The 24,703-nt window shown below is 43.5% G+C and overlaps 1 protein-coding gene across 2 annotated transcripts in view; it reads left to right on the top strand.

Moving 5' to 3' along the window:
* Nucleotides 1–24,200, top strand: part of PBX3 (PBX homeobox 3) — a 213,464-nt gene extending 189,264 nt beyond the window's left edge. Inside the window, exons 5-9 of one of the 2 annotated variants that reach the window (XM_044305767.1) lie at nucleotides 2,051–2,186; nucleotides 8,514–8,679; nucleotides 11,373–11,485; nucleotides 13,815–13,904; nucleotides 23,414–24,200. In XM_044305767.1, coding sequence (XP_044161702.1) covers nucleotides 2,051–2,186; nucleotides 8,514–8,679; nucleotides 11,373–11,485; nucleotides 13,815–13,904; nucleotides 23,414–23,506 — 598 coding nt within the window. In that variant the 3' untranslated portion in view covers nucleotides 23,507–24,200. The remainder of the gene's footprint in view (nucleotides 1–2,050; nucleotides 2,187–8,513; nucleotides 8,680–11,372; nucleotides 11,486–13,814; nucleotides 13,905–23,413) is intronic. The other variant, XM_044305768.1, reaches the window with a different exon arrangement.
* Nucleotides 24,201–24,703: the final 503 nt, after the last annotated feature.

The raw sequence follows: 24,703 nt of genomic DNA on the forward strand, positions 1-24,703 counted from the left end.
AAACAACAATAAAAAATGAATATGTTAATTGTAAAATAAATATGCCCCAAATTCTCAAAGAGCCTCTATGTTCTACATCTTCTTGTACAAATACGGCATCAGGACTGTGTGGACCCAGCTATCAGATTAACACATCGCTGATCACAGGCCTACCAAGTGTCAGAGAAACTTGAGAACTAAAAAAAAACCTAGCAATTTATCACATAGACTTCTCCACTTGAGTAAATAACATAAAAATTACACCGAAAATGTTCCGGCTGTGTGAATTGCTTAACTTAGCAACCGAAGCGGAACATGGAAAGTTACTTGGAAGGGTTGTGTTAACTCTTTCCTAAACCCATAATTATGGTAGTAAATGGTACGTGTGCTGACGGATAGGAATGTAAGCAGAATGGAGAATATGAGAGCAATGAGATCCTAGCAGCCTCAGGCAGGCAGTTTGCCGAATGCCTTATGGCACAGTAGCCCCGAGGCCTGCGCATTTCAAGGCTTCCCACAGGGAGGTTGTCTGAATCCTATGAAACATGTATAACTGCCTGAGTGTGAACCCATCTGTGCTGGGAAGTGTATCCTGCAATCCTTGGATGGTTACATCAAGGCTGAAACACAAAAAGGAGAATAGAAGTCCTTAGGAGAAATCAAAAGGCGGCGTATTGTTCTGAAAAGCGCCTTAGTCAAGAGAACGGCACCACCTATGGTATGTGTGCGCTAAGGCATAACAAAAAGTCACCTTATCAAAGATGAGTATTCAAACTTAAAGGGGTTGTACGGCCAGAAAAAGGGCAGAATTGGTCAAAAGAACTAGTAATAGTCATCTTATCGATCCTTCGACACTTCCCAGATTCCCTGTCTGTCTCTACTTCCTGGTTCCTCTCAACACAGGAAATGTAACCTCTCAGCCAATCACTGGCTGCACATTTTCATGTCAAAAGGGACCAGAAAGTACCTGCACACATGTATAAACCTGAATATTTTCGGTGCATTTAGACTAATAAAAGAAAATTCAATTTAATGGTGTACATTTGCTTTTTCTCAAAACCTGGTTGAACTTTAGAAGACCAACAGTGCCTTGTATTAATGTCCATAGCAATATAGCAAAGAAATAGTAGCCTAAAGGTGGCCATCCACATTACACTAACTTCAGCCAAACCAGACCCACCATCCATGCGTGTGGGGTTGTCTGGACTTCCTGAGGTAAAGCCACCACCAGAGATTTAGGAAGAGACAACTGGAGAGTTAGGAAGGACAACTGTTGGCTAAACTCTGTCTAAGGTGTCTTACTGGCCTCACACCTCTGTTCTTACTTTTGCTCTTGGTCTGAACTCATATCACTGCTTCTTGTGCATAAGAAGAGCACAGTTATGATGACCTTACACTGTCCAGTGTCAATGGTAGTTATGAGGGCCTTACATGGTCCAGTGTCAGTGGCGATATGATGGCTTTACATGGTCCAATTTCAATGGAGTTATGATGGTCTTACATAGGCCAATATCAGTAGAGTTATGATAACCTTACATGGTCCAATGTCAGTGGAGTTAATTATCATAACAATATGTAGTCCAATGTCAGTGGAGTTATTATGGCCTTATGTAGTCCAATGTCAATGGAGTTATGATGGCCCTACGTGGTCCAATGTCATTGGAATCATGATGGCCTTACGTGGTCCAATGTCATTGGAGTCATGATGGTCTTACGTGGTCCAACATCAATAGATTTATGATGGCCTTACATGGTCCTCACACTTTGTGATCCGTACATACTTGATAATTTCATTTTGCAATATTGAATGTCTCCGATCTCCTCCCCCCTGGGCGCTTCTTGTCCCAGTAGTCGTATCAAGCCAGAAGAACCACCAACTTAGTATCTCAGTAAGACTTTTCCCCTTTCTATGCTCTACACTATACTAGCAATACCCCTGCCACTATATACAAGAAAGACAACGTATGTATATGCCAACCTGCCCAGGCCATTCCAGTAAGCCCTAGACATTGCCATGCCCAGGTACATATTTAGTGTCTTATGCTTTTAACTTCTTTTTTTTCTTCCACAGGAGAAAAAGACGTAACTTCAGTAAACAGGCCACAGAGATCCTAAATGAGTACTTCTACTCCCACCTCAGCAACCCTTACCCAAGCGAGGAAGCCAAAGAGGAGCTGGCGAAGAAATGCAGTATCACAGTGTCACAGGTGAGGAGGTCGCCGGCGCTTCATACCTGTCACAACACTGGAGCGGATTTGGAATATTTGCCCATTTTATTCCTTGTTTTCAAGAAAGATGTCATGTGTCTATGAGAAGAATAAGTCTGAGAGTGTTAGTGTTAAGAAAAGTGTGATTCATTAATTACAACTAATTGCAATTAGTATAACTACATGTAATTAATGCATTACGAGTAATTAGAATCACTATACCCCTGTGCATTAGGCATTTAATTGGGTTAAGACAATGGAATTGTTCCTGCCTGTCATTAGAGCCATTGTTCGCCTGGTTTCCAGGTTTCCATTTCTGAGGTGGCCATCCGCGATGTAGCTGAGCTGCGCGAGCGAGGCTGCAGCAGATCTAAAGGACACAGATATTATTAAATGCCACAGCGCCCAGTCCCGCAGTGGGTCTCTGCCAGTGAGTGCTCCTCCGTCTGTGGGCCCTGTCACATCTCATATGTCACCCATGACATTTCCAGGAGTGTGTCTGGCATATGCCAGATTTCTACAGGCCAAAGAGGCTGCTCATTTCCAAATCCCACTTTCAGGGGTCTATTTATGGTGCTTGATTCTGATTTTTGCATCATTTTAACCCAAGGAGTTTTTCCTTCATGGATTACAAGTATGTGTTGAAATGACACATTGGGTTATAGTGACACAATGACAATATTCCTCCCAGAGCTAAAGAAGCAGAGGTTTTATACCATTAGCATATTCATTGAGCTTAGTCTTTAGTCTCTCTCTCTCTCTCTCTCTTTATACATATATCTTATTTTTACAGATAATCTCCCAACACTAGAATAATCACTATTAAAACATTACCTTTAACACGTACATAGAGTTTAATGCCTTGATACATACCTAAAGAGAGAAGGAAAATAAGTGTTAATCAGACCCTCAATATTAATTGGACCTCAGATCAGACCTTCATTGTTAATCAGACCCCCAGTCAGACCTCAGATCAGACCCCCAATATTAATTAGACCCAAGATCAGACCCCCAATGTTAATCAGACCACCAATCAGACCCCAGTGTTAATCAGACCTCAGCTAAGAGACCCAATCAGATCCCAATGGTAATCAGACCTCAGATCAGATTCACATAGTTAATCAGACCTCAGATCAGATCCCCAATATTAATTAGACCCAAGATCAGACCCCCAATGTTAATCAGACCACCAATCAGACCCCAGTGTTAATCAGACCTCAGCTAAGAGACCCAATCAGATCCCAATGGTAATCAGACCTCAGATCAGATTCACATAGTTAATCAGACCCCCAATCAGACCTCAGATCAGATCCCCAATATTAATTAGACCCAAGATCAGACCCCCAATGTTAATCAGACCACCAATCAGACTTCAGGTAAGACCCCCAATGTTAATCAGACCACCAATCAGACCCCAGTGTTAATCAGACCTCAGCTAAGAGACCCAATCAGATCCCAATGGTAATCAGACCTCAGATCAGATTCACATAGTTAATCAGACCCCCAATCAGACCTCAGATCAGATCCCCAATATTAATTAGACCCAAGATCAGACCCCCAATGTTAATCAGACCACCAATCAGACTTCAGATCAGATCCACAATGTTAATCAAACCCCTAATTAAACCTCAGATCAGACCCATAATGTTAATTATACCCCAGATCAGACCCTCAATGCTAATTAGACCTCAGATCAGACCCAAAATGTTAATCAGCCCTCAGATCAGATTATATTGCAACTGTCCATCAAATCTTTCCTTCAACTCTGCTTTGGGCTCCGCTATTATTCATCCTGGAAATATATGCATTGCTTGGCAAATGGATAATGACATTCCTTATGTCAAAGAGGTGCATCTCTACATGCCCTGATAATCTCCAGTCAGTGCTGATCGTATCAGACTCTGTAGGGATGATATCCCCTGTTGACTAGGGCATCGATAATACCCATTTGCCATATATTCGGATGAGCGAACCGTTTCCTCTCATCAGTCAGAGTTTTTTAACCTGTGAGGTACTGTCCCCGCTGGTGAAGAATCTTCTCTGCTGCTTGATTGACAAGGATAGGCGTCTCGTCCAGCCTTGACAATCTCGCAGCACAAACAAAAACTCCTCAGCTTACTTTTCCTTCTGTTTTCACTCTGGTGTGGACGTACCCCCTACAGTGTTTTAAATGGCACCAGAATGTCCCTAGCAGCCAGAGGGTAGAGAACTGCTTCTGAATTCACAGGAGCCTCCCGTGATGTGTCTGTAAGTGTGATTTATCCCTCATTATCTGTTCTGTGAGCTCAAGATCTGAAAACCAAAAACATAGCGGAAAGTGAGGTCACTGCAGGACAGTGCCAGCAGATTTAACAGAAGAGACACTGCCTGCTTCTGAGAGAAATGCATCTAGCTGTGCAGCTGAAGAAGAGAATAATTAGGCTGAAGAAGCCCCAAAAATACCTTCACAGTTATGAAGCAGAGCCAGTTTTTTTGGGCTTTAATTCTATACCAGGGCTCCCGGCATCACTGATGCATAGAAATCCTCAGTTCAGTCTCATGTGATGAGCAGAAGCTGGATCTGCAAGGAGGGGAAGTGCTGGCGTTTTCTGTAAAGTAGAGAGCGGCACGGTCGTCAGATGTGACCCCTGTATCCGGCTCCAGCCGTGGTGTAAATCCTCAGCTAAGTGCGGCGCGCCGGTGTGAAAGCCTGGTGCCTGTAGGGCTTTTATAAAAACAGGTGCATGACAGTTGTCTCATTAAAACCTCTCCAGTGAAAGAAATAAAGCGCCCTTCTTCTACATAAAACACATTGCAGCGCTGCAGAGAGATGAAGCATTTACCTAATAATTTATAGACGCTTTTTTTTCTTGCCATGTTAACGCTGCAATTAGCTTGATAAATAAGCAAAACAAAACCGTTCTTAAACGAATCTGCAATTAGAAGCGATTCATTAATTGACTTTAGGCGACGGCGAGAGAACGAGAAGATGCTTATCTTATATCTTGCAAGGATTTTTTTTGTTGTTGTTGTTGTTGTTGTGTTTTGTTTTATTTTTTTCTATTTTATTTTTAATTTTTTTCCTGAAGCGTGCAAGCAAGGGACGGGGACAGCCTGCCCGCAGCATTGTTTAGCAAGGGATTCTGGGATGCTGGCTTCAAGCAAGGAGATCTTCTGCTGCCACTTAACCTCTGCAGTGCCAGAAACGACCTGCCTCTGCCTTGCTGTACCTCGTAGAATGGAATTAGATCACCAGCCTCATTACAGGCAGAGGCCTGGCAGATAAATGGGCTTAATTATTGGCAAACTTGATACTGTAGTTGATAAATGTGGTAAATCTGCCTTTTTGTTGCATGTAGACCCTGGGCTATGCTGTAGTTCACATTGTTTCCAGTGCAGTTCTCTGGATTTAGGTCATAAGAAGAGAACATATTGAGATTGTGGTTATTTAAGTAAAATTTACCAATCTGTAATTCATTATCTGCTTGTCTATCTAATATGCATCTGTCTATTCATCTATGTGTCATTTCTATCTATCTATCGTCTATCTCATATCTATCTATCTATCTGATCTATGTCAAATCTATCCGTTTGTCTATCTGTCATATCCATCTGTCTATCTACTCATCTATGTAATATCTATCGATGTCATATCTATCCGTTTATCTGTCTGTGTCTTATCTGTGTATCTGATCTGTCGTAGCTATCCGTTTGTCTACATATCTGTCATGTCTGTCTTTCTTTCTGTCATATCTATCCGTTTATCTATCAGTGTCATATCCATCTGTCTATCTAATCATCTGTCTAATATCTATCTATTATCTATCTATCTATCATTTTTATCTATCTATCTATTATTTTTCTACCTATCTCTATCTATTTGTCTATTTAATCATCTGTCTAATATCTATCTATCTCATATATAATATATCTGTTTATCTATCTATCATTTTATCTATCTATCTCTAATATCTATCTATCTCTCTCTCTATTATCTATCTATCATCTATCTATCTATCTATCTATCTATCAGTCTATCTATTATGTTCTGTCTCTGTCCACCTGTCTATATCTTATGCATCTATACAATTATCTCCTATTTATATCTACCTATCTATGATTGATTTGTCTATCCTGTAAAAGATTTTCCACCCCTTTTCCTATGCTGTAGTAGGATAGCCCCCCAGTGAAGGGGTTGTCCTGCCGTGTCCAGGGGTCTACCTATGGTGTATACTTCTGCTCTTCTAGATGTATCTAAGAGTACATGCACACGTTCAGGATTCATGTGCGTAGAATCTGCACTGAAATCCGCAGGTGTTCGCAGGCAAATCTGTGCGGTCAATCCGCATCAATTGGTGCTGATTTGCGTGCGGATTTTACTAAATGAATGAAAATCCGGTCAGGAAAAATAAGATAAATTGACATGCTGCAGATTTTAAAATCCGCACCGCAGGTCAAAATCCACGCTGAAAAGATCCTTATCGTGTGCATTGAGAATTTTAAATTCTCATAGAATACAATGTACAAGACCTACGGTGTGGATTTTCTGCACGCAAATCCGCGCAGGAAATTCCACACGCAATCCTGATCATGTGCATTTAGCCTTAGGCTACATGCACACGACCGTATGTGTTTTGCGGATCCGCCAAAAAAACGGATGACGTTCCGTATGGCATCCGGTTTTTGGTGGATCCTTTTTTTTGCGGATACATTGTAATAATGCCTATCCTTGTCCGCAAACTAGAAAAAAAATAGGACATGCCATGCACTATTTTTTTTTGCGGAGCAACGGAACGGACATACTGATGCGGAGAGCACACGGTGTGCTGTCCGCGTTTTTTGCGGACCCATTGAAATGAATGGGTCCGCATCCTATCCGCAAAAAAAAAACGGAAAGGACACGGAAACAAAATACGGTCGTGTGCTTGAGGCATTAAAGATTTAAAAAGTCGCACACCTACAGATGTATAGTTGTCAGCAGCCCTAGTTCTGGCAGGACAATCTTGCTGTCTGTTTCTAGGGATCATGTAAAGGAATTTTAAATATCGTGTAGACAGTCGGATACGTTTTTTTTTTTCTTATAGACATAGGCTCCCAGACAAGCATTATAAGTGTGGACAAGGACAGCCTGGGCACCACAGCGCCTGAAATAGTGGCATGGGGTGTTATTATCTGGGCACAGGTTCGCACAGCAGGGAAGCCGGTTTTCCATGCCAGTCTTTCCTATGCCAGCTTCTACATTCAGTGTTAGTCAGCGGAGACTATTGCAAAACGGACAGCGTCATTACCGTGAATGGCGGTTTTTGAAGGGTGGCGTCATTTATTTATGCCGATCTTCACCAGTTGCCGATCCTAACCGGTACTTTCCATGCAAGTTAAACATAACGTACGAGCGGCGCTCTATTCTCCGCTTCCAATTAAACCTTGCTCGTTAGTTTAACCTCAAGGTAATGCCATCAAACAATGCATGTCAGGGAAACACTGCCCACAGTGGCAGTCATTAATTTTAATTGCCTTGATATTAAAGATTAAGAAGCATTGAAGAAGCTGGGCTGGATTCCTATACCACGTCAAGAATATCCAGCACCCCGAGGCCTCCCGAGGCTCCGACGATATTAAAATGTAACGGGAAGGGAGGGGTCAAGGGTTGGAAGGGGTGGGGGAGCGGATAGAAGAAAGCCTTTATTAGACATGGCTCGAAGAAAGCCTTTATTAGACTTGGCTATTGTTGAGACCAGTGAATTGTCCCTCGTCTGCATACGCCAGAGATTTGCTCACTTCTGAAGCTGTTAATAAAGCAGTAATTTGATTTTTTTTAATTTTTTTTTTTACAATAATTATCCGCCCGCCTTCATTAATGTATTATTGCCCTGCTGGCTGGCAGGTTAATGGTAAGCAGAATATATAAAATGTAACGCCAAGTATCATCTAGGGAAAACGCAACGAATGAGGTATGAACTCGGGGTCACCATGGAAAGTCTGGCGGAAAGCATTTGAGCTGTAAAGATATGAATATGGTGTTTTATTTTACGCAATTACCAAACGCCTGAAAGTTATAGGTGTTGGGAATAGAAATAAAGAGGCTTTTGCACGCCGCATAATAATGGCTCCGAGAGGTAATACGGCACTTAGAAGATTTCTAGGTGGTCCTAATGTACTTTCATCTGGAGGCATCCAGAGGGGTTTTCTTATCGCAGATGTTCATTGAATCCAAGAGAAAAAAATATAATAGTTCCTTCGGATGTTGTAGTAATACAGTCCATACGTAGACACAAGCTACGGAGGCGCGGATCTGCCGCCTGCATGGTCAAATCCTAGTGACATTACAACTTTCTCCCCCTTCTCTAGGTATCCAACTGGTTCGGGAACAAGCGAATCAGGTACAAGAAAAACATTGGCAAGTTTCAGGAAGAGGCAAACCTGTACGCAGCCAAGACGGCCGTCAACGCAGCTCATGCAGTGGCAGCCGCCGTGCAGAACAACCAGACCAGCTCCCCCACTACGCCAAATTCCGGTGAGTGCCCCAAGGTGGATCCAGAAAGCAAGCAGAGAAAGGTGACCATGTGTGGATGTGGGCAAGGCTAGAGAAGAGAAGAGAAGCCAGGAGTAGGTGAAAACTAGCCAGATCCTGAGCCCAAGAAGAAGCAGGATATAGTAAAACTGATGCAAATTTATGTCAAATTCCGGCTCCTATTTCATAGATTTTTCTCAAACTGATGGCCTGAAGGACCCTGAATTTTTTATCTACTGAATAGTTTTAGAAGATATAGTCATTGACATCTGTTGGGACATTGGTTTCTTATGGAGGATGCCTAGAGTAGGACGTGAGATGTGGTTAAAGAGGTTGTCTCACTTCAGCGAGTGGCATTTATCATGTAGAGAAAGTTAAAGGGGTCCTCCAGGTTTTTACTATCCTGAGGAGAGGTCATCAATATCAGGTCCGACACCCAGCACCCCTGCCTATTCGCTGTATAAAGGGAAGGGGCGCACAGCGTGCACATGCTGTCTCCCTTCTCTCTTCCTGCTCGCTGCTACTATGTCTGTGGAAAAGCCACAGCGAGCAGGAAGAGAGAGAGGAGAGGCCACATGTGCACTGTGTGCGCCTTCCCTTCATACAGCTGATCGGCGAGGGTGCCAGGTGTCGGACCCCCTCTGATCTGATATTGATGGCCTATCCTAAAGAAGCACGGAGAACCCTTTAATACAAGGCACTTACTAATGTATTGTGATTGTCCATATTGCTTCCTTTGCTGGCTTGATTCATTTTTCCATCACATTATACACTGCTCGTTTTCCATGGTTACGACCACCCTGCAACCCAGAAGCGGTGGTCGTGCTTGCACACTGTAGGAAAAAAGCATCGATCTCTCTGGTGTCCTGGACTATGGCGCTGCACTGCGGCTAGTGATTTTTCCAACAGTGTGCAAGCACGACCACCACTGATGGATTTCAGGATGGCCGTAACCTATGGATACGAGCAGTGTATAATGAATCCAGCCAGCAAAGGAATAAATATGGAGAATCCCAGTACATTAGTAAGTGGCTTGTATTCATTTTCTCTACCTAGTAAATGCTATTCACAGAAGCTGAGACAACCCCTTTAAGCCTGTCCCAATGTTGTCCAGACACTTTTATTAGTCATAGTATTATGGCATTTGACTGGGCATACGGCAGAGACGTGTATGTGCTATTAGATTATAAGTGATCCAAATTGGAGGGGGCTCATCAAATATTAAAGGGCCCCCGGAGTACCTACATTGAAATGGGATCTTCCCCTGGCTGTGACCAAGCCCGACTTCGGGTTTAACTGGCACAGACTCACGGCAGCATAATTCCTTATGACGTTATGAGTTTGAGTCCGGGCAGGGTCACTGGTCTGAAATCTGGATACATATTGCTTTCTTAAAGGGGACCTAAACCTCAAATGAAACCACAAAGGTGTAGCAGAGCTTCCCAGAACATTCTGCACCTTTGGTTTGCATCGGCTCGGCTTTTCCTAGGATGCAGAGTACGGATCCTATATATCGTCTATGGATCCTTACTGGAAAGCAGAGCCGAAGGTGCGGAACGCTCTGGGAAGTACTGCTGCACCTTGGTGGTTTCTGCAAAGGTTTAGGTCCGCTTGTGTGGACCTGGCCTCATAGAGTTTGCCTGACCATCACCCGCATTTGTCCATTGTGTGACATTTATGTACATACGGTATCTGAAGATCCAGAGACGAAGGTGGATTAGCCGTAGTTTTCTGGTGCTTTGGCTATCTCACTATCATACTCTTGTTTGTTCCGAAATGGATCAGGACCAAACACATAATTCAGCTCAACAGGGCATTCATAAATCCTTGCAGATTTCAAGAGAAGATGTTACCTAATTCCTTTGTATGATTATGAGAACACAGAAAAGTTTGCATAAGGGCTTATGCACACAAACGTATTTTCTTTCCGTGTCCGTTCCGTTTTTTCTGCGGACTGTATCTGGAACCATTCACTTTTATGGGTCCGCAAAAAAAAAAAAACGGAAGGTACTCCGTGTGCATTCTGTTTCCATATGTCCGTATTTCTGTTCCGCCAAAAAAATAGAACATGTCCTATTATTGTCCGCATTACGAACAAGGATAGTACTGTTCTATGAAGGGCCAGCTGTTCAATTCCGCAAAATACAGAATGCACATGGATGTCATCCGTACTTTTTTGCCGAATCAGTTTTTTGCGTACCGCAAATACATACAGGTCATGTGCATGAGCCCTTAGAAGTATCCTTATGCGAGGTGGAGAATTATAACATTTAGCAATCCAGCAATCCCATCATGGAGGAGAAGGGGCAGGCTCCCACAGTAGCATAGTGGCTCCAGTCGTAAAAAGATTGTCACGTCAGGCATAACATCCTGTAAAACTGATTTCACACATCTGCGTTGTTTTTTTAAAGGGGTTTTCCAGGCATAGTCTCCCTGTAAGTGCATGCTGAGCAGGACGGTTGCCAAGGTCACCATCCAACGCGAGTATTGTGCATACATCCCATTAATTAGAATTAGACTGTGCGTGACGCTTGCTGGGCATCACAGAGTTGTCTCTGCAACTATACCGCACAGAATACAGAAAGTATGCCTAGACAACCCCTTTAAGGATTACTAACTTTTCAAACACCTTTTTTTAATCTCTTCACACGTTCTTTCAAACTTCCTCTCAGACCCTTCGCTCTTTCCTTTCCTAGGTTCTTCTGGTTCTTTTAATCTCCCAAATTCAGGCGACATGTACATGAATATGCAGAGTCTGAATGGGGATTCTTACCAAGGGGCCCAAGTTGGAGCCAATGTGCAATCACAGGTAGGAGAGACGCCCCTGAGTCCTTCCTCAGTGCACCTCCCACAGCTATCACCAAAGTACATGCACCAGGCCAGGGTGTGCACACGATTGGCGCCATCTAGGCCACCCTGTCTTTCAGGCCATCTGTTACTCTTGTGAATGCCTTCGGCTCTGACTTGTGTGCTCGGGGAGAGAGGTTTGGATGTTGGAGTGAAGAGGTCTTGTTTGTACCCAGAAGTAGTTAATAAAAGAAGAGTCGGTACTGAGTAAGGGTTTGGCTACGTGGCTATTTTGAGCGCGACACCTTTTGTGCACCCAAGTCTCCCAGGGAAGCCATAGAAATCAATGGGATCCCAATGTAAACAAATCCAACGCTTCTCGATTTTTTGCGATTATGTGATCGCTGACGAAGTAAACGTGCAAGTCGCACTGTGCCCCCATTTATTTTTATGGCTGCCCTGCAACACCGCGATAGGCGTGTTGCCAAACCCTAATGAGTCTGGCCGTGCCCTGCTATCTGAAAGATTGTAATATTCCTCTAACATCTTTCAGAGTAAAGTCGGTATTGGTGTAATGTCTGAAGACCATTCCCGTTATTGGAGAACAGTGACAGCAGTTTCAGATTTGGCAGTGCAGTCACAGGGGTGATATGGGAATACAGTCTGATAACAGTCTTTCCATACGTGTGAATGACTGTGATTTGACAACTGTTGACAATCATCTCTCGCAGCCCCAAAGCTGTATTCACAGGGTTTCAGGAAGGTCTGGTCTTCTCTTCTGGGTCTTCACTAGGGAGAACAGATGCTACTGTGCACCGTGGGGGGGGGAGTTTGGTTGACAACCCCTTCATCCTCCTGGTCACACCTGCAAAAGGAAGTATACTACTTCCCGACACTGGCTCGCAGCCTCGGCTGCTCTGCTGTGCTTTTTGATGCCACCACAGCCAATCGCTGGCCACAGCGGTGACCAGCTTCCCTTGTGTCACATGACCATTTATCATGATGCAAGGGGAGCAGGTCACTGCTGCAGACAGCGATTGGCTGCAGTGGCGTCAAACAGTAAGTTTACATCAAAGCAGCCCAGCGGAGTAGCTGAGGCCAGTGAGCGAAGATGCTGGAAAGCTGTAAGTTTGCTTCCCTTCGCAGATCTGCCCAAGAGAAGGGTTTGTCAAAAGCCAACAACCCCTACAAAGGTGCAGAGCCCCTTTAAAGGGGTTGTCTGGTTTCAGAAGTAAACCAGACAACTCTGGGGATCAGCCAGCAATAAAGAACTGGTAAGTACTTACCTGGCAGATCCTGCGATTCTGCTACCTGTTCTCCAGTCCAGGCTGTATTGACAGAGAATGTAGCCAATGGCCGTCCTTTTTGGTGAACTACCGAGGCATCTGGATAAGTACAGCCTGGCCTGAAGAACTGGTAGCTAGAAGGGATCTGCCAGATAAGTACTTACCAGTTTATTGCACTCTGATCCCAAGAGTTGTCAGTTTTTCTCTTGAAACCAGACCATCCCTCACCTCTGTCCATCAGTCCTATAGAACGAGGAGAACAGGGGCTTGAGGCCCTCAGCAGTCAAACATTTATCACCTGTCATGTCCATTGGGATGTACCCTTTTTTATTTGAGCTTTGTAGGCTCAGGGTCCATAGAATTCACAAAAGGCATCATAGATCTTAGTTTCCTTAATCTCTGGGAGTATGAGCTTATTTGGCTAATTCTGTTTGTAGATCAAGAGTCAAGTGGGGTACAATTGTACAAGTGTCTCTTCCAGTCAGTAACTATAGAAAGTGTATTCATGTTAAAGGGGTCTTCCCACTTATGTCTAATATGTGTGGTCTCCCTTATTTGTAGAATAAGGAATCACCTTTCTGAAATTTGAGGAAGGGGATTGAAAGGATAAGGGGGCTCTGCATGCACAGGTCTCAATACATTAACGTTCATGGGCATAGGCTTATGATAAGCATAAGGGACATTGTATGGACTGATAGTTTCCTGTACCATCAGAGTTAGGGTGCATTCACACGACCATATTTTTGGCTGCGGAACGGGTGCGGACGCATTAATTTCAATGGGGCCGCAAAAGATGCGGGCTGTCCACATCCGTAGATCCATTCCGCAGCCCCGCAAAAAAGATAGAGCATGTCCTATCCTTGTCTGCAATCGCGGACAAGAATAGGCATTTCTATCATAGGGCCGGCTACATTCACACGGCTGGTATCAGTGTTTTGCTGATCCGCAATTTGCGGACCGCAAAACATACGGTCGTGTGAATGTAGCCTTAGTATGCATCTTACAAGGCATGTATATTGTGCTGAGCAAAGACTGAATATATTGTTCTCTGACTGTGCCCTATAGGTGGATTCCCTTCGTCATGTTATCAATCAGACGGGCGGATACAGTGATGCCTTGGGAGGGAATTCACTGTACAGTCCACATCACCTAACTGTAAGTACCGTCAGCGCACAGTCTTATCACATCAGGGTACTCATCTTTGGGGGTTTACCAATCTTACAGCAAGAATGGTCACCACTTCAGACAATAGCATTTAATAGGCATGCATTATTAAAGCCGATACAGACTTTATGGCTTGTAGTTATGGTTCTCAGAGTCCTTACACAGAAAAGCAAGAACATACGTCCATAGGCTACTTTCACACTTGCGGCAGAGAGATCCGGCAGGCAGTTCCGGCAACGGAAGGTTGCCGGAACTGCCTGCCGGATCAGGCAAAATGTATGCTAACTGATGGCATTAGTAAGACTGATCAGGATCCTGATCAGTCTTAAAAATGCCTGATCAGTCGAAAAAATGCATTGAAATGCCGGATCCGTCTTTCCGGTGTCATCCGGCAAAACGGATCCGGCATTTATTTTTTTCACATTTTTTTCAGTCTGCCCATGCGAAGGACGGATCCGGCATTCCGGTATTCCTATGGGAAAAAATGCCGGATCCGGCATTCAGGCAAGTCTTCATTTTTTTTGCCGGAGATAAAACCGTAGCATGCTGCGGTTTTCTCTTTTGCCTGATCAGTCAAAACGACTGAACTGAAGACATCCTGATGCATCCTGAACGGATTACTCTCCATTCAGAATGCATGGGGATAAAACTGATCAGTTCTTTTCCGGTATAGAGCCCCTGTGACGGAACTCTATGCTGGAAAAGAAAAACGCAAGTGTGAAAGTACCCTTATAGGTACATGCAACCCCCATCCAGTTACGCCCTCTTTCTGTAATTTTGAATTTGCCACAGCTACAGGCGAGCCGTGCACCTTAACCAGAATCCTGTATGGATGGCACAGCAGAGGTGAGGATAAGTCATCAGTAGAAAAATCCTGAAAATCCCTTTTAATTTTATGATGTTGCTCAGGGGTGTACACATACCTTTTGGGCCCCATAGCAAAATTTAGTATGGGCCCCCCTGCCATACTTAGTTTCCCAGTACGTGCTCTTCTGACATTCATGCCCCAGATTTTTAAAAAATTCACTGAAGAAAAGAAATTGTCGGACAAAGTGGAACAGGTGCTTCAAAAATATGGCACTCATTCTAAACAGCATGTTTTCTCAATGATTTACACCAGAGAACTGGCATAAATACATTGATAAATCTTTCCTGTACAACTCTCAATCACAGCTTCCCTTCACATGATATACAGTCATGTGAAAAAATTAGGACACCCTTTGAAAGCATGTGGTTTTTTGTAACATTTTTAATAAAAGGTTATTTCATCTCCGTTTCAACAATACAGAGAGATTAAAGTAATCCAACTAAACAAAGAAAACTGAAGAAAAGTCTTTTCAAGATCTTCTGTAAATGTCATTCTACAAAAATGCCTATTCTAACTGAGGAAAAAGATAGGACACCCTTGCCCCTAATAGCGAGTGTTACCTCCTTTGGCTGAAATAACTGCAGTGAGACGGTTCTTGTAGCCATCTACCAGTCTTCGACATCGGTCTGAGGAAATTTTACCCCACTCCTCAATGCAGAACTTTTTCAGCTGTGAGATGTTTGAGGCGTTTCTTGCACGTACAGCCCTTTTCAAGTCACCCCACAGCATCTCAATGGGATTCAAATCTGGACTTTGACTTGGCCATTCCAGGACTCTCCATTTCTTCTTTTTCAGCCAATCTTTGGTTGATTTACTAGTATGTTTTGGGTCATTGTCATGTTGCATGGTCCAGTTCCGCTTCAGCTTTAATTTTCTAACTGATGGTCTCACATGTTCTTCAAGCACCTTCTGATACACAGTAGAATTCATCGTGGATTCTATGATGGTGAGCTGACCAGGTCCTGCTGCAGCAAAGCAGCCCCAAACCATGACACTTCCACCTCCATGCTTCACAGTTGGTATGAGGTTCTTTTCTTGGAATGCTGTGTTTGGTTTACGCCAAACATGTCCTCTGCTGTTGTGTCCAAATAATTCAATTTTGGACTCATCTGTCCAAAGAACATTATTCCAGAAGTCCTGGTCTTTGTCAACTTTATCTCTGGCAAATGTCAGTCTGGCCTCGATGTTTCTCTTGGAAAGCAAAGGTTTCCTCCTTGCACACCTCCCATGCAAGTTAAACTTGTACAGTCTCTTTCTGATTGTAGAGGCATGTACTTCTACATCAACAGTAGCCAGAGCCTGCTGTAGTTCTCGAGATGACACTTTAGGGTTTTTGGAGACCTCTTTTAGCATCTTGCGGTCTGCTCTTGGGGTGAACTTGCTGGGGCGACCAGTCCTGGGCATGTTGGCAGTTGTTTTGAAAGCCCTCCACTTGTAGACTATCTTCCGGACAGTGGAATGGCTGATTTCAAAATCTTTTGAGATCTTTTTAAATCCCTTCCCAGACTCATAGGCTGCTACAATCTTTTTTCTGAAGTCCTCTGACAGCTCTTTTGCTCTCACCATGGTGCTAACTCTCACTTCAACAGTCAGGAGCACACCAAACTAAATGTCTGAGGTTTAAATAGGGCAAGCCTCATTCAACATGCAGAGTAACGATCTACTAATTATGTGCACCTGGTGTGATATACCTGTGTGAGATCTGAGCCAATTTAAGAGGGAATACATGTGAGGGTGTCCTATCTTTTTCCTCAGTTAGAATAGGCATTTTTGTAGAATGACATTTACAGAAGATCTTGAAAAGACTTTTCTTCAGTTTTCTTTGTTTAGTTGGATTACTTTAATCTCTCTGTATTGTTGAAACGGAGATGAAATAACCTTTTATTAAAAATGTTACAAAAAACCACATGCTTTCAAAGGGTGTCCTAATTTTTTCACATGACTGTATTACAAAGCTGCCAGCTTGTAGCCACCACTAGGGGGAGCTCAGTGCATAGGAATGTATACAGTTACTGTAATCATTTCTTTGCACTGAGCTCCCTCTATTGGCAGATGGATGAAAATGCAGTGCTTTCATAAGGAAGGACCAAGCCCCAACTCCCCTCGGGCACCCATAGCAGTCGCATGGTCTGTCTCCGCTGAAGGAACGCCAAATTTAATTGTGCTCTAGTCAATAGATTGTATATATAATTATACTTTATAGCAGAAAGCTTGGTGGACACCTTGGTGTCCAAAGCCAAGGAAACAGTATGAAACTCAGCTAGATCTTACCTAATCATACAGTAAGTGATCCCCAGTGTTTCATGTGCAAGGAGTCGATATTAAAGGCATTGATAAGGATACACTATAGGGTCTTTTATTTTCATAGTTCTCTATTAGCGGGATGCCACCCCCTATAAATGCCATGTCACGTCACACAAGTCAGCTACATGACAAAGTCAACTAATCCCTGGTAAACTTTAAAGAGCATTGAAGAGCAGACACTTTGTAAGATCACTTGCTATTTAGCACTGAAGGCTTTCCTCCTTGAGAATGTAACAGTGGTTGTTCTCCTTTAATCGCAGGAGACAAGGAACGAAGTATAATATAATAGGAACTTGTAAATGTCATCTGCCTGGAAAGTGGCAGCGTTAGATATTACCTAACCGCTGAGGTCTCCAACAAGCCCATCGTTTAAGGCTTGTACTTTTTATACAGTTTGGATAACTAGATCTTGGTAGCAGACTTTAATATTTAAAAGGACAATGCACTAGAATAAGTTCTCTTCCATAGATCTTCAGCCTTCATAGTCATCAAGTCTAAAGCCTCATTCACACGTCAGTGTTTGGTCAGAGCCGGGATTGGAGCCTCCACAGAGATCAGGTATAAGGGAAAGATCTGCACCCGCACCTGGTTGTGGCTCCAAATCACTGACCTGTGAATGAGGCATAAGAAAGGAAAGCTGGTGCTTAGTCATCTTTGGTTTAATCTAACACCTCCACCACTAGGAGTGCTGTTCTCCCGAGATGAGCGTTTACATTTAAAGGGGTATTCCGGTAAAGTAACTTAATTTTTGAAAAACTGCATTAAGGCAGCAAGTTATGACCCAACCAGAACCCATACCTATACATATGACCAGAGTTCCAGTTTACCTTGAAATCCATTTGTCCAGCTCCTGAGCCTGCAACACACTGAGAGTATCACCGCGCCTGATCTTACCTCACAAAATTTTAAAGACTACAATCCCCACAATCTCTAGCTTTCCTGCTGTGAGTGCTGATGTTTATTGATTGGCTGCCTGATATACAGTCCGGTCACGCCCCCTCTACTCTGTAATCAGCAGCACACTAACACGCCCTTTGTTTCCCAAGACATTTAGCTAGAGAACTGATAGCGGCACACTGAGCATGCTCGACCTAACAAAGGCTCAGAACTACAGGTCGATGCCATGGTAATTTATGAGGAAACACAGTGGGTAGCAGAGGAAGAAAACTACTTTTATAACTTCTGAACAGTAAATATATGAAATTGACATTATATTAGGTAATCATTGATGATGAATTAGGGTACTTTCACACTAGCGTTTTTCTTTTCCGGCATAGAGTTCCGTCACAGGGGCTCTATACCGGAAAAGAACTGATCAGTTTTATCCCCATGCATTCTGAATGGAGAGTAATCCGTTCAGTTTGCATCAGGATGTGTTCAGTTCAGTCGTTTTGACTGATCAGGCAAAAGAGAAAACCGTAGCATGCTACGGTTTTCTCTCCGGCGAAAAAAACCGAAGACTTGCCTGAACGCCGGATCCGGCATTTTTTCCCATAGGGATGTATTAGTGCCGGATCCGGCATTCAGAATGCCGGATCCGTCGTTCCGTTCTGCGCATGCACAGACGGAAAAAAAGGTGAAAAAAATAAATGCCGGATCCGTTTTGCCGGATGACACCGGAAAGACGGATCCGGCATTTCAATGCATTTTTTCGACTGATCAGGCATTTTTAAGACTGATCAGGATCCTGATCAGTCTTACTAATGCCATCAGTTAGCATACATTTTGCCTGATCCGGCAGGCAGTTCCGGCGACGGAACTGCTTGCCGGATCTCTCTGCCGCAAGTGTGAAAGTAGCCTTAGTCTAAAACATAATTTATATTTATGGTAACTGGAATACCCCTTTAAGCAGAATACATCACTAGGGCAAGCTCCTTTAAATTAGGCAATTTATTTCTCTCATGTTTGATTGCCCAGGAATTTAAAATTAATGTGTAGGGTGGACAATGTTTGGTAGGTGATGGTCGGACCTCCAGGACTCCCCTGGATTAGCAGAATGAAGGAGCTGCAGCACACAGTGTGGCTGCTCCTGGTACTGCAGCTCAGCTCCATACAGATGAATGGGCTGAGATGCAGTCCCAGGCAGGGGAGGACTGGGAACTTAAAAAAAAATAAAAGTGGTAGGCAGGTCCAAATTAACAGAAAGCAGGGCAAGACAAGTAGGCAGGGTCAACAATACCAAAATTCATCCCAGCAGAACCAAATAACACAGTGTAGCACAATATACTGCCCCAAAAGCTGGCCCTCTGTGGTGGCCATCAATAGCTATGATCGTCTATCCTCCTGCTCCAGTTGTCTATGGAGCAGGGGGCTTAGGAGGTGAGGTGCGGGCCACAGCAGTTGAATTCAGGAGGCCATGTGCATGAGTACCTGATTCTCACAGTGTTAATTACTGTTGAGAGCTCATTATGTACCCGGCCAGCGGCAGAGAGGAGGACTTGGGTGGCCCTCTGGGGCATCATCCCACCGGGAAATTCCCCTGTCGGGTCTATGGCCCTTGTCCCAGGCACAACCACGCTTGTATGTATGGCGCTGTACCTGGATGAACAAGGCTTTATCCCTACCTTTACGGATCCTGGAGGTTTGACCTCCACCTATAGTACATTGATGGTCTATAACAGGGATGCTCAACCTGCGGCCCTCCAGCTGTTGTAAAACTACAACTCCCACCATGCCCTGCTGTAGGCTGTTCAGGCATGCTGGGAGATGTAGTTTTGCAACAGCTGGAGGGCCGCAGGTTGAGCATGCCTGGTCTAGAGTAATAATAATAGGCCATCATTTTAAAGTCCTGGACAACCCCTTTGAGCTTAGAAATCATGACTCTTTCAATATAGGGGTCAGCAGTAAGAGACTGGCTCCCTCGTGTCTTACCTCTTATATAACAAGGATAGTACTGTTCTATTAGGGGGCCAGCTGTTCCATTCCGCAAAATACGGAGTGCACACGGACGTCATCCGTATTTCTTTGTGGATCCATTTTTTTTTTCGGACCAGGTTGCGTGCATGAGCACTAAAAAAATATACACAGACATACTCGACGGGTTTTAGATCTCACACCACACAGCCGCCTAGTAAAATAACCTAATAATAATTACAGTGTAAAAAAACAACAACGATATATAAATAATCAGGCCGGCTGCGGCGGAGTACAGACTACCGCGTAAAAATCAAGCACACAATGTCTTGCTCTACGTAAACTACTAGAGTTTTATTCCCTCCCTCCCAAGTGTCAGTCAATATTAACGATTCCCCAAATGATTGAAAATGTTGTGTTGTAGCTAGGAGAATCTAGGGGATGGGGGGGGGGGGGGCAGCCTGGGCGATCATTAAATACGCAAATCGTTTGCATTTTAAATATCAAATGGCTTTTTTAGGGGGGGGGGGGGGGGTGATAATAACTCAAAATAACCCAGAAGAAAATGTCTGAAAGAGGCTTTTAGTTACTGTTCCTTTTTTTTTTTTTTTCATTTAAAACATCCCGAAATGCTTCAGAGAGTTTGCAAAAATCCTTATCAACGTGATAAAATATGAAGCTGTTATTGCCTGCAGCATTATAGCAGACATGAATTCCATCTTTTCTGATGAGGTTTGATAAGGCACTCTCTTATAATACACAGCGTAATCTCGAACCACCAGAGGAAAGATTAATTTATTTGCAAAAAAAAAAAAAAAACTGCTGGGAGAGGGGGGCAAAAAGCTGACTGACGTGGTCTCTTCCAGCTGCCTCGCGTGGTAAAAAATATTACACATTTGTTGTTTATAAATTAGAACGAAAAGCCATAAAGGACATAGGGGAAAGAGTGATAGGTGTTATGAGTGATAGATATTACATATTTGGGGCCTGGCTGTCGGGAAGTGAACACATCGCTATAGATCAGAGCTGTAACACATCTCGGCATCAGACGCACGGGGCTTAACCCTTAACGCACGAGAGGGCATCTCAGGACAGGAAACTAATGGATGATGCTAATACGACTAAAGCATCCGCGCTCGCTTCCTCTGTCTTATATAAAGTGCCATTAGATCAGTCGCCAAGCAGGAACAATACATTCCGTTTTTGAACATTAGTCATAAAAGGCTGCGGAATAAAATTGACATTATGGGGACAATGTCCTAGGCCAAGCAACCTGGTATGAACATATAAAAGTGACGCAGCTGCTGCATTCCGGGAAACAGAAGGCCACTCATAGGCCTTTAAAGGGGCTCTGGACATTTTGCAGTGAAAGGGGTTGTGCGGCCAGTACATACGGATGACCTATCCTCGGATAGGTCATCCATATCTGATCAGTAGGGGTCTGACTCCTGGAAGAGGAGGCGGCGGCGCTCCTACGAGCACTACTTCCTCTTCAAGATGACACCGCACGCTGTTTCGGAGGTGCATTGTAATTACAAGCGCTTGTTTCATTAATTGAAGGGACGGGCACTAGTAATTACACTGCCCGCCGGTGCAAGCAACACGAGGAAGTGCTCATACAAGCGTCGCCTACTCTTCAAACAGCTGATCAACAGGGGTGCCAGGAATCAGACCCCCACTGATCAGGTAATCCCCTCCAATGACCGCTTCAGAAGAGGCTTCTCTTCTTGGACTTGTCTTCTCTATGGCAGACAGCGGGCCAAGGCTCCATATGCAGTTGGGCATTTGGCCACAGCCATTTGACCGACTTTTCAGTCCATCCCTTGAGGTTACTGTTTGAGCAAATGCCGTACCAAGCATAGTGGCCTGTCTTATCCTATAGAAGGGTAGTCTAGACCTGCAGCAGATTGGTCACGGGGGCTCAGGCTGGATGATGCATTTGATGCTGGGGTAGATACCATACTTTAGTCTACGCCAGAATTGTGGAGCAATTTTGGCCCAAAATGTCACACCTTAGGCCTCAACCCTTTTATGCCAAGCTCCACCCCTTTCAGCTAAACCTAATCCCTGTGCTAACTAGTAACACTTTTTAGACATTCTAGTCCATTTGGGCCACAATATTTCTCTTTTGACTTTAAAACCACAGCATTCCACCATGAGATACACCAGGGATGCTCAACCTGCGGCCCTCCAGCTGTTGCAAAACTACAATTCCCAGCATGCCCTAATAGCTGTAGGCTGTCCAGGCATGCTGGGAGTTGTAGTTTTGGAGGGCTGCAGGTTGAGCATCCCTGAGATACACCATTTTAAACCCAAATCCCTGTAAGTCTGGCTTCACATCACCGTTTAGTTTTCCATTCTTCTGGTCCATTAGAAGATCAGAAAAAATAAGTCCTTTATTTTGAGCATTCATTGTCCTGCGTGGAGGGCTTTTTCTCCTGTTTAAAATAACGGATCTCTGATGGAACTGACAAAAAAACTGATGCAAAATATGCAAAACAGATGCTCAGAATAAAGGATCCTTTTTCATTTTCTATTTTTCAAATTTTCCTCCCAGTTATGAAAGGAGTGACAATTGAACCTTTTAGAAGAGGTTATTTTAAGGTTTGTCTGGATTAGTAAACCTACTTTTGAATCATTACTGAACTGAGTTAATGGGTGGGGGAAGTCCTCATTCAGGACCCTCATCTATTAGCCTACTCTCTGTGGATGTACCTGCCTTATACAGACAATGGGCACTGTAATGCTTAATTTCGCCTGTGGTGGCGCTGCTGAGGAACTGGACCCTTTTTTCCAGCATAAAGGCTCATGCACACGAATGTATTCTTTTTTTTACATGTCCATTCCGTTTTTTTGCGGACTGTACGTGGAACCATTCATTTCAATGGGTCCGCAAAAAAAAAACGGAAGGTACTCCATGTGCTCCGTATTTCTGTTTCGCAAAAAAAAATAGAACATGTCCTATTATTGTCCGCATTACTGACAAGGATAGGACTGTTCTAGTAGGGGTCAGCTGTTCTGTTCCGCAAAATATGGAATGCACACGGACTTCAGCCGTATTTTTTGCGGACCACAAAATACATACGGTCCTGTGCATGAGCCCTAACCCACAGAGAACAGCCGACTGCTAAAGGTCCTAGGGAAAAGACAGAGTGCATGTCGGGGGCCTTCTAGGCATGGTCTGAACTGGACAAACCAAAGGGAACACTTGAGTCTTATGCATTACATTGTTTACTACAGATGTGTCCTTCCCTTTTCCTCCTGGCTCGAGATAACCAATGCCGGATGACCAGCTTTGGAAAACAATATTCAGAATTTTTTTTTTTTTTAAACTGGTCATCTGGCACCACTCACCTTGGGATATCTTGAGGAAAAGTGAAGAAGAAACAGAATGTAGAGAAATTTTTGGAAAGAGTGTAGTACATTTTTAGTCCTGCTCTAACAAGTAAAATGTGTGTATTTATTTTGTTTCCAGGCTAATGGAGGGTGGCATGAGGCGGCAACCCCTTCTTCTGTCACCTCCCCAACAGAAGGGCCCGGCAGCGTGAACTCTGATACCTCTAACTGAGTGACCCCTCATAAAACTGTGCAGTCCCAGCTCTCTGGAGGGATAAGGCATCATGTTAGGTCTTTATTCAACACTTCGTTAAGCAGATACCCAGCTCTGAGGAAGAAGAAGACCTTCACCTTCCGATAAATCTTCTTCTCCAGCTCATTGGTGCTGCTTTGCCTGTTTCAAATAAGGACCCGCACACAGCCGCATTGTACGTCCCAGCTGAGACAAGCTGCTGGATTCCAGTACATCTGAATTTTTTATTTTTTTTTGCTTAATCACCACTTTGAAAGCACTTTATCTAATCGGGCCAAGATCTGAGTTAGAATCTGTGAAACGGTCTCCACGTCCCATCGGCACTTTTTAATCAACGGCTCATCTGAAGGAATGAAGTAGCAGCTTTAAGGAGAAACGTTTGCATGTTTGCCTAGAGTATCTGGGGTTACAGTGAAGAGACATTGTGATGATGATGATGATGATTTTTTTCTTCTTGCTCGTTTTCCTATAGGACACATCAAAAGCTCTGTTGATCTGTGAAGATGCATCCACTTCTACAGGGAAAAAAAAAAATCTTCACATGCTGTTAATGAATTATCTCACCGGATGGACTCTTTAATCAAGCCCTTTCATGTTGTCATCTGTCGGCCACATTTCCCAATTTTTTTTTATTTCAGAATTCAAAAACAAATAAAATAAAATAAAAAATCTCTCTAAACAGTTTGTAGGGCATTGTCTAAAAATTAGGGTAACACAATTGGGGGCAAATTATGTAATAGGAATATCTCTGTTACACATCACATTCCGGTTCATGATAGGACAAGAAGTGACATCGGGTCCCATAACAACAAACCAAAGAAACTTTAAAATCACAATATGAAATTTGTTTTTGTTTTTTCTCCATATGTCATTTAAAAGCTATACAGAGGGCTTTTTGATTTTTTTTTTTTTTTTAACATATATTATAGCTAGTGATTTTTTTTTTGTAGTTTGCTATTATTAAGCGAATGCATCTTCAACGGAGTCTCCTCCAGTAATGCAGTAACTTTTTGGTTCATATTAGCCTTTCCCAACCTTGTAAATAACCCTTTCCGTGGCAGAGGATGACGGGAAAGGGATTGAATCCCCAATGTGGTGTTTTACAGCAACGGGTTAAATGCTGTATAATGAATTTCTCAAAATCTGCCCTTTCTTGTGGCAATTAAAAAAAAAACT

The sequence above is a fragment of the Bufo gargarizans genome, chromosome 9, assembly GCF_014858855.1.
Source record: "Bufo gargarizans isolate SCDJY-AF-19 chromosome 9, ASM1485885v1, whole genome shotgun sequence".
NCBI classification, from domain to species: Eukaryota; Metazoa; Chordata; class Amphibia; order Anura; family Bufonidae; genus Bufo; species Bufo gargarizans.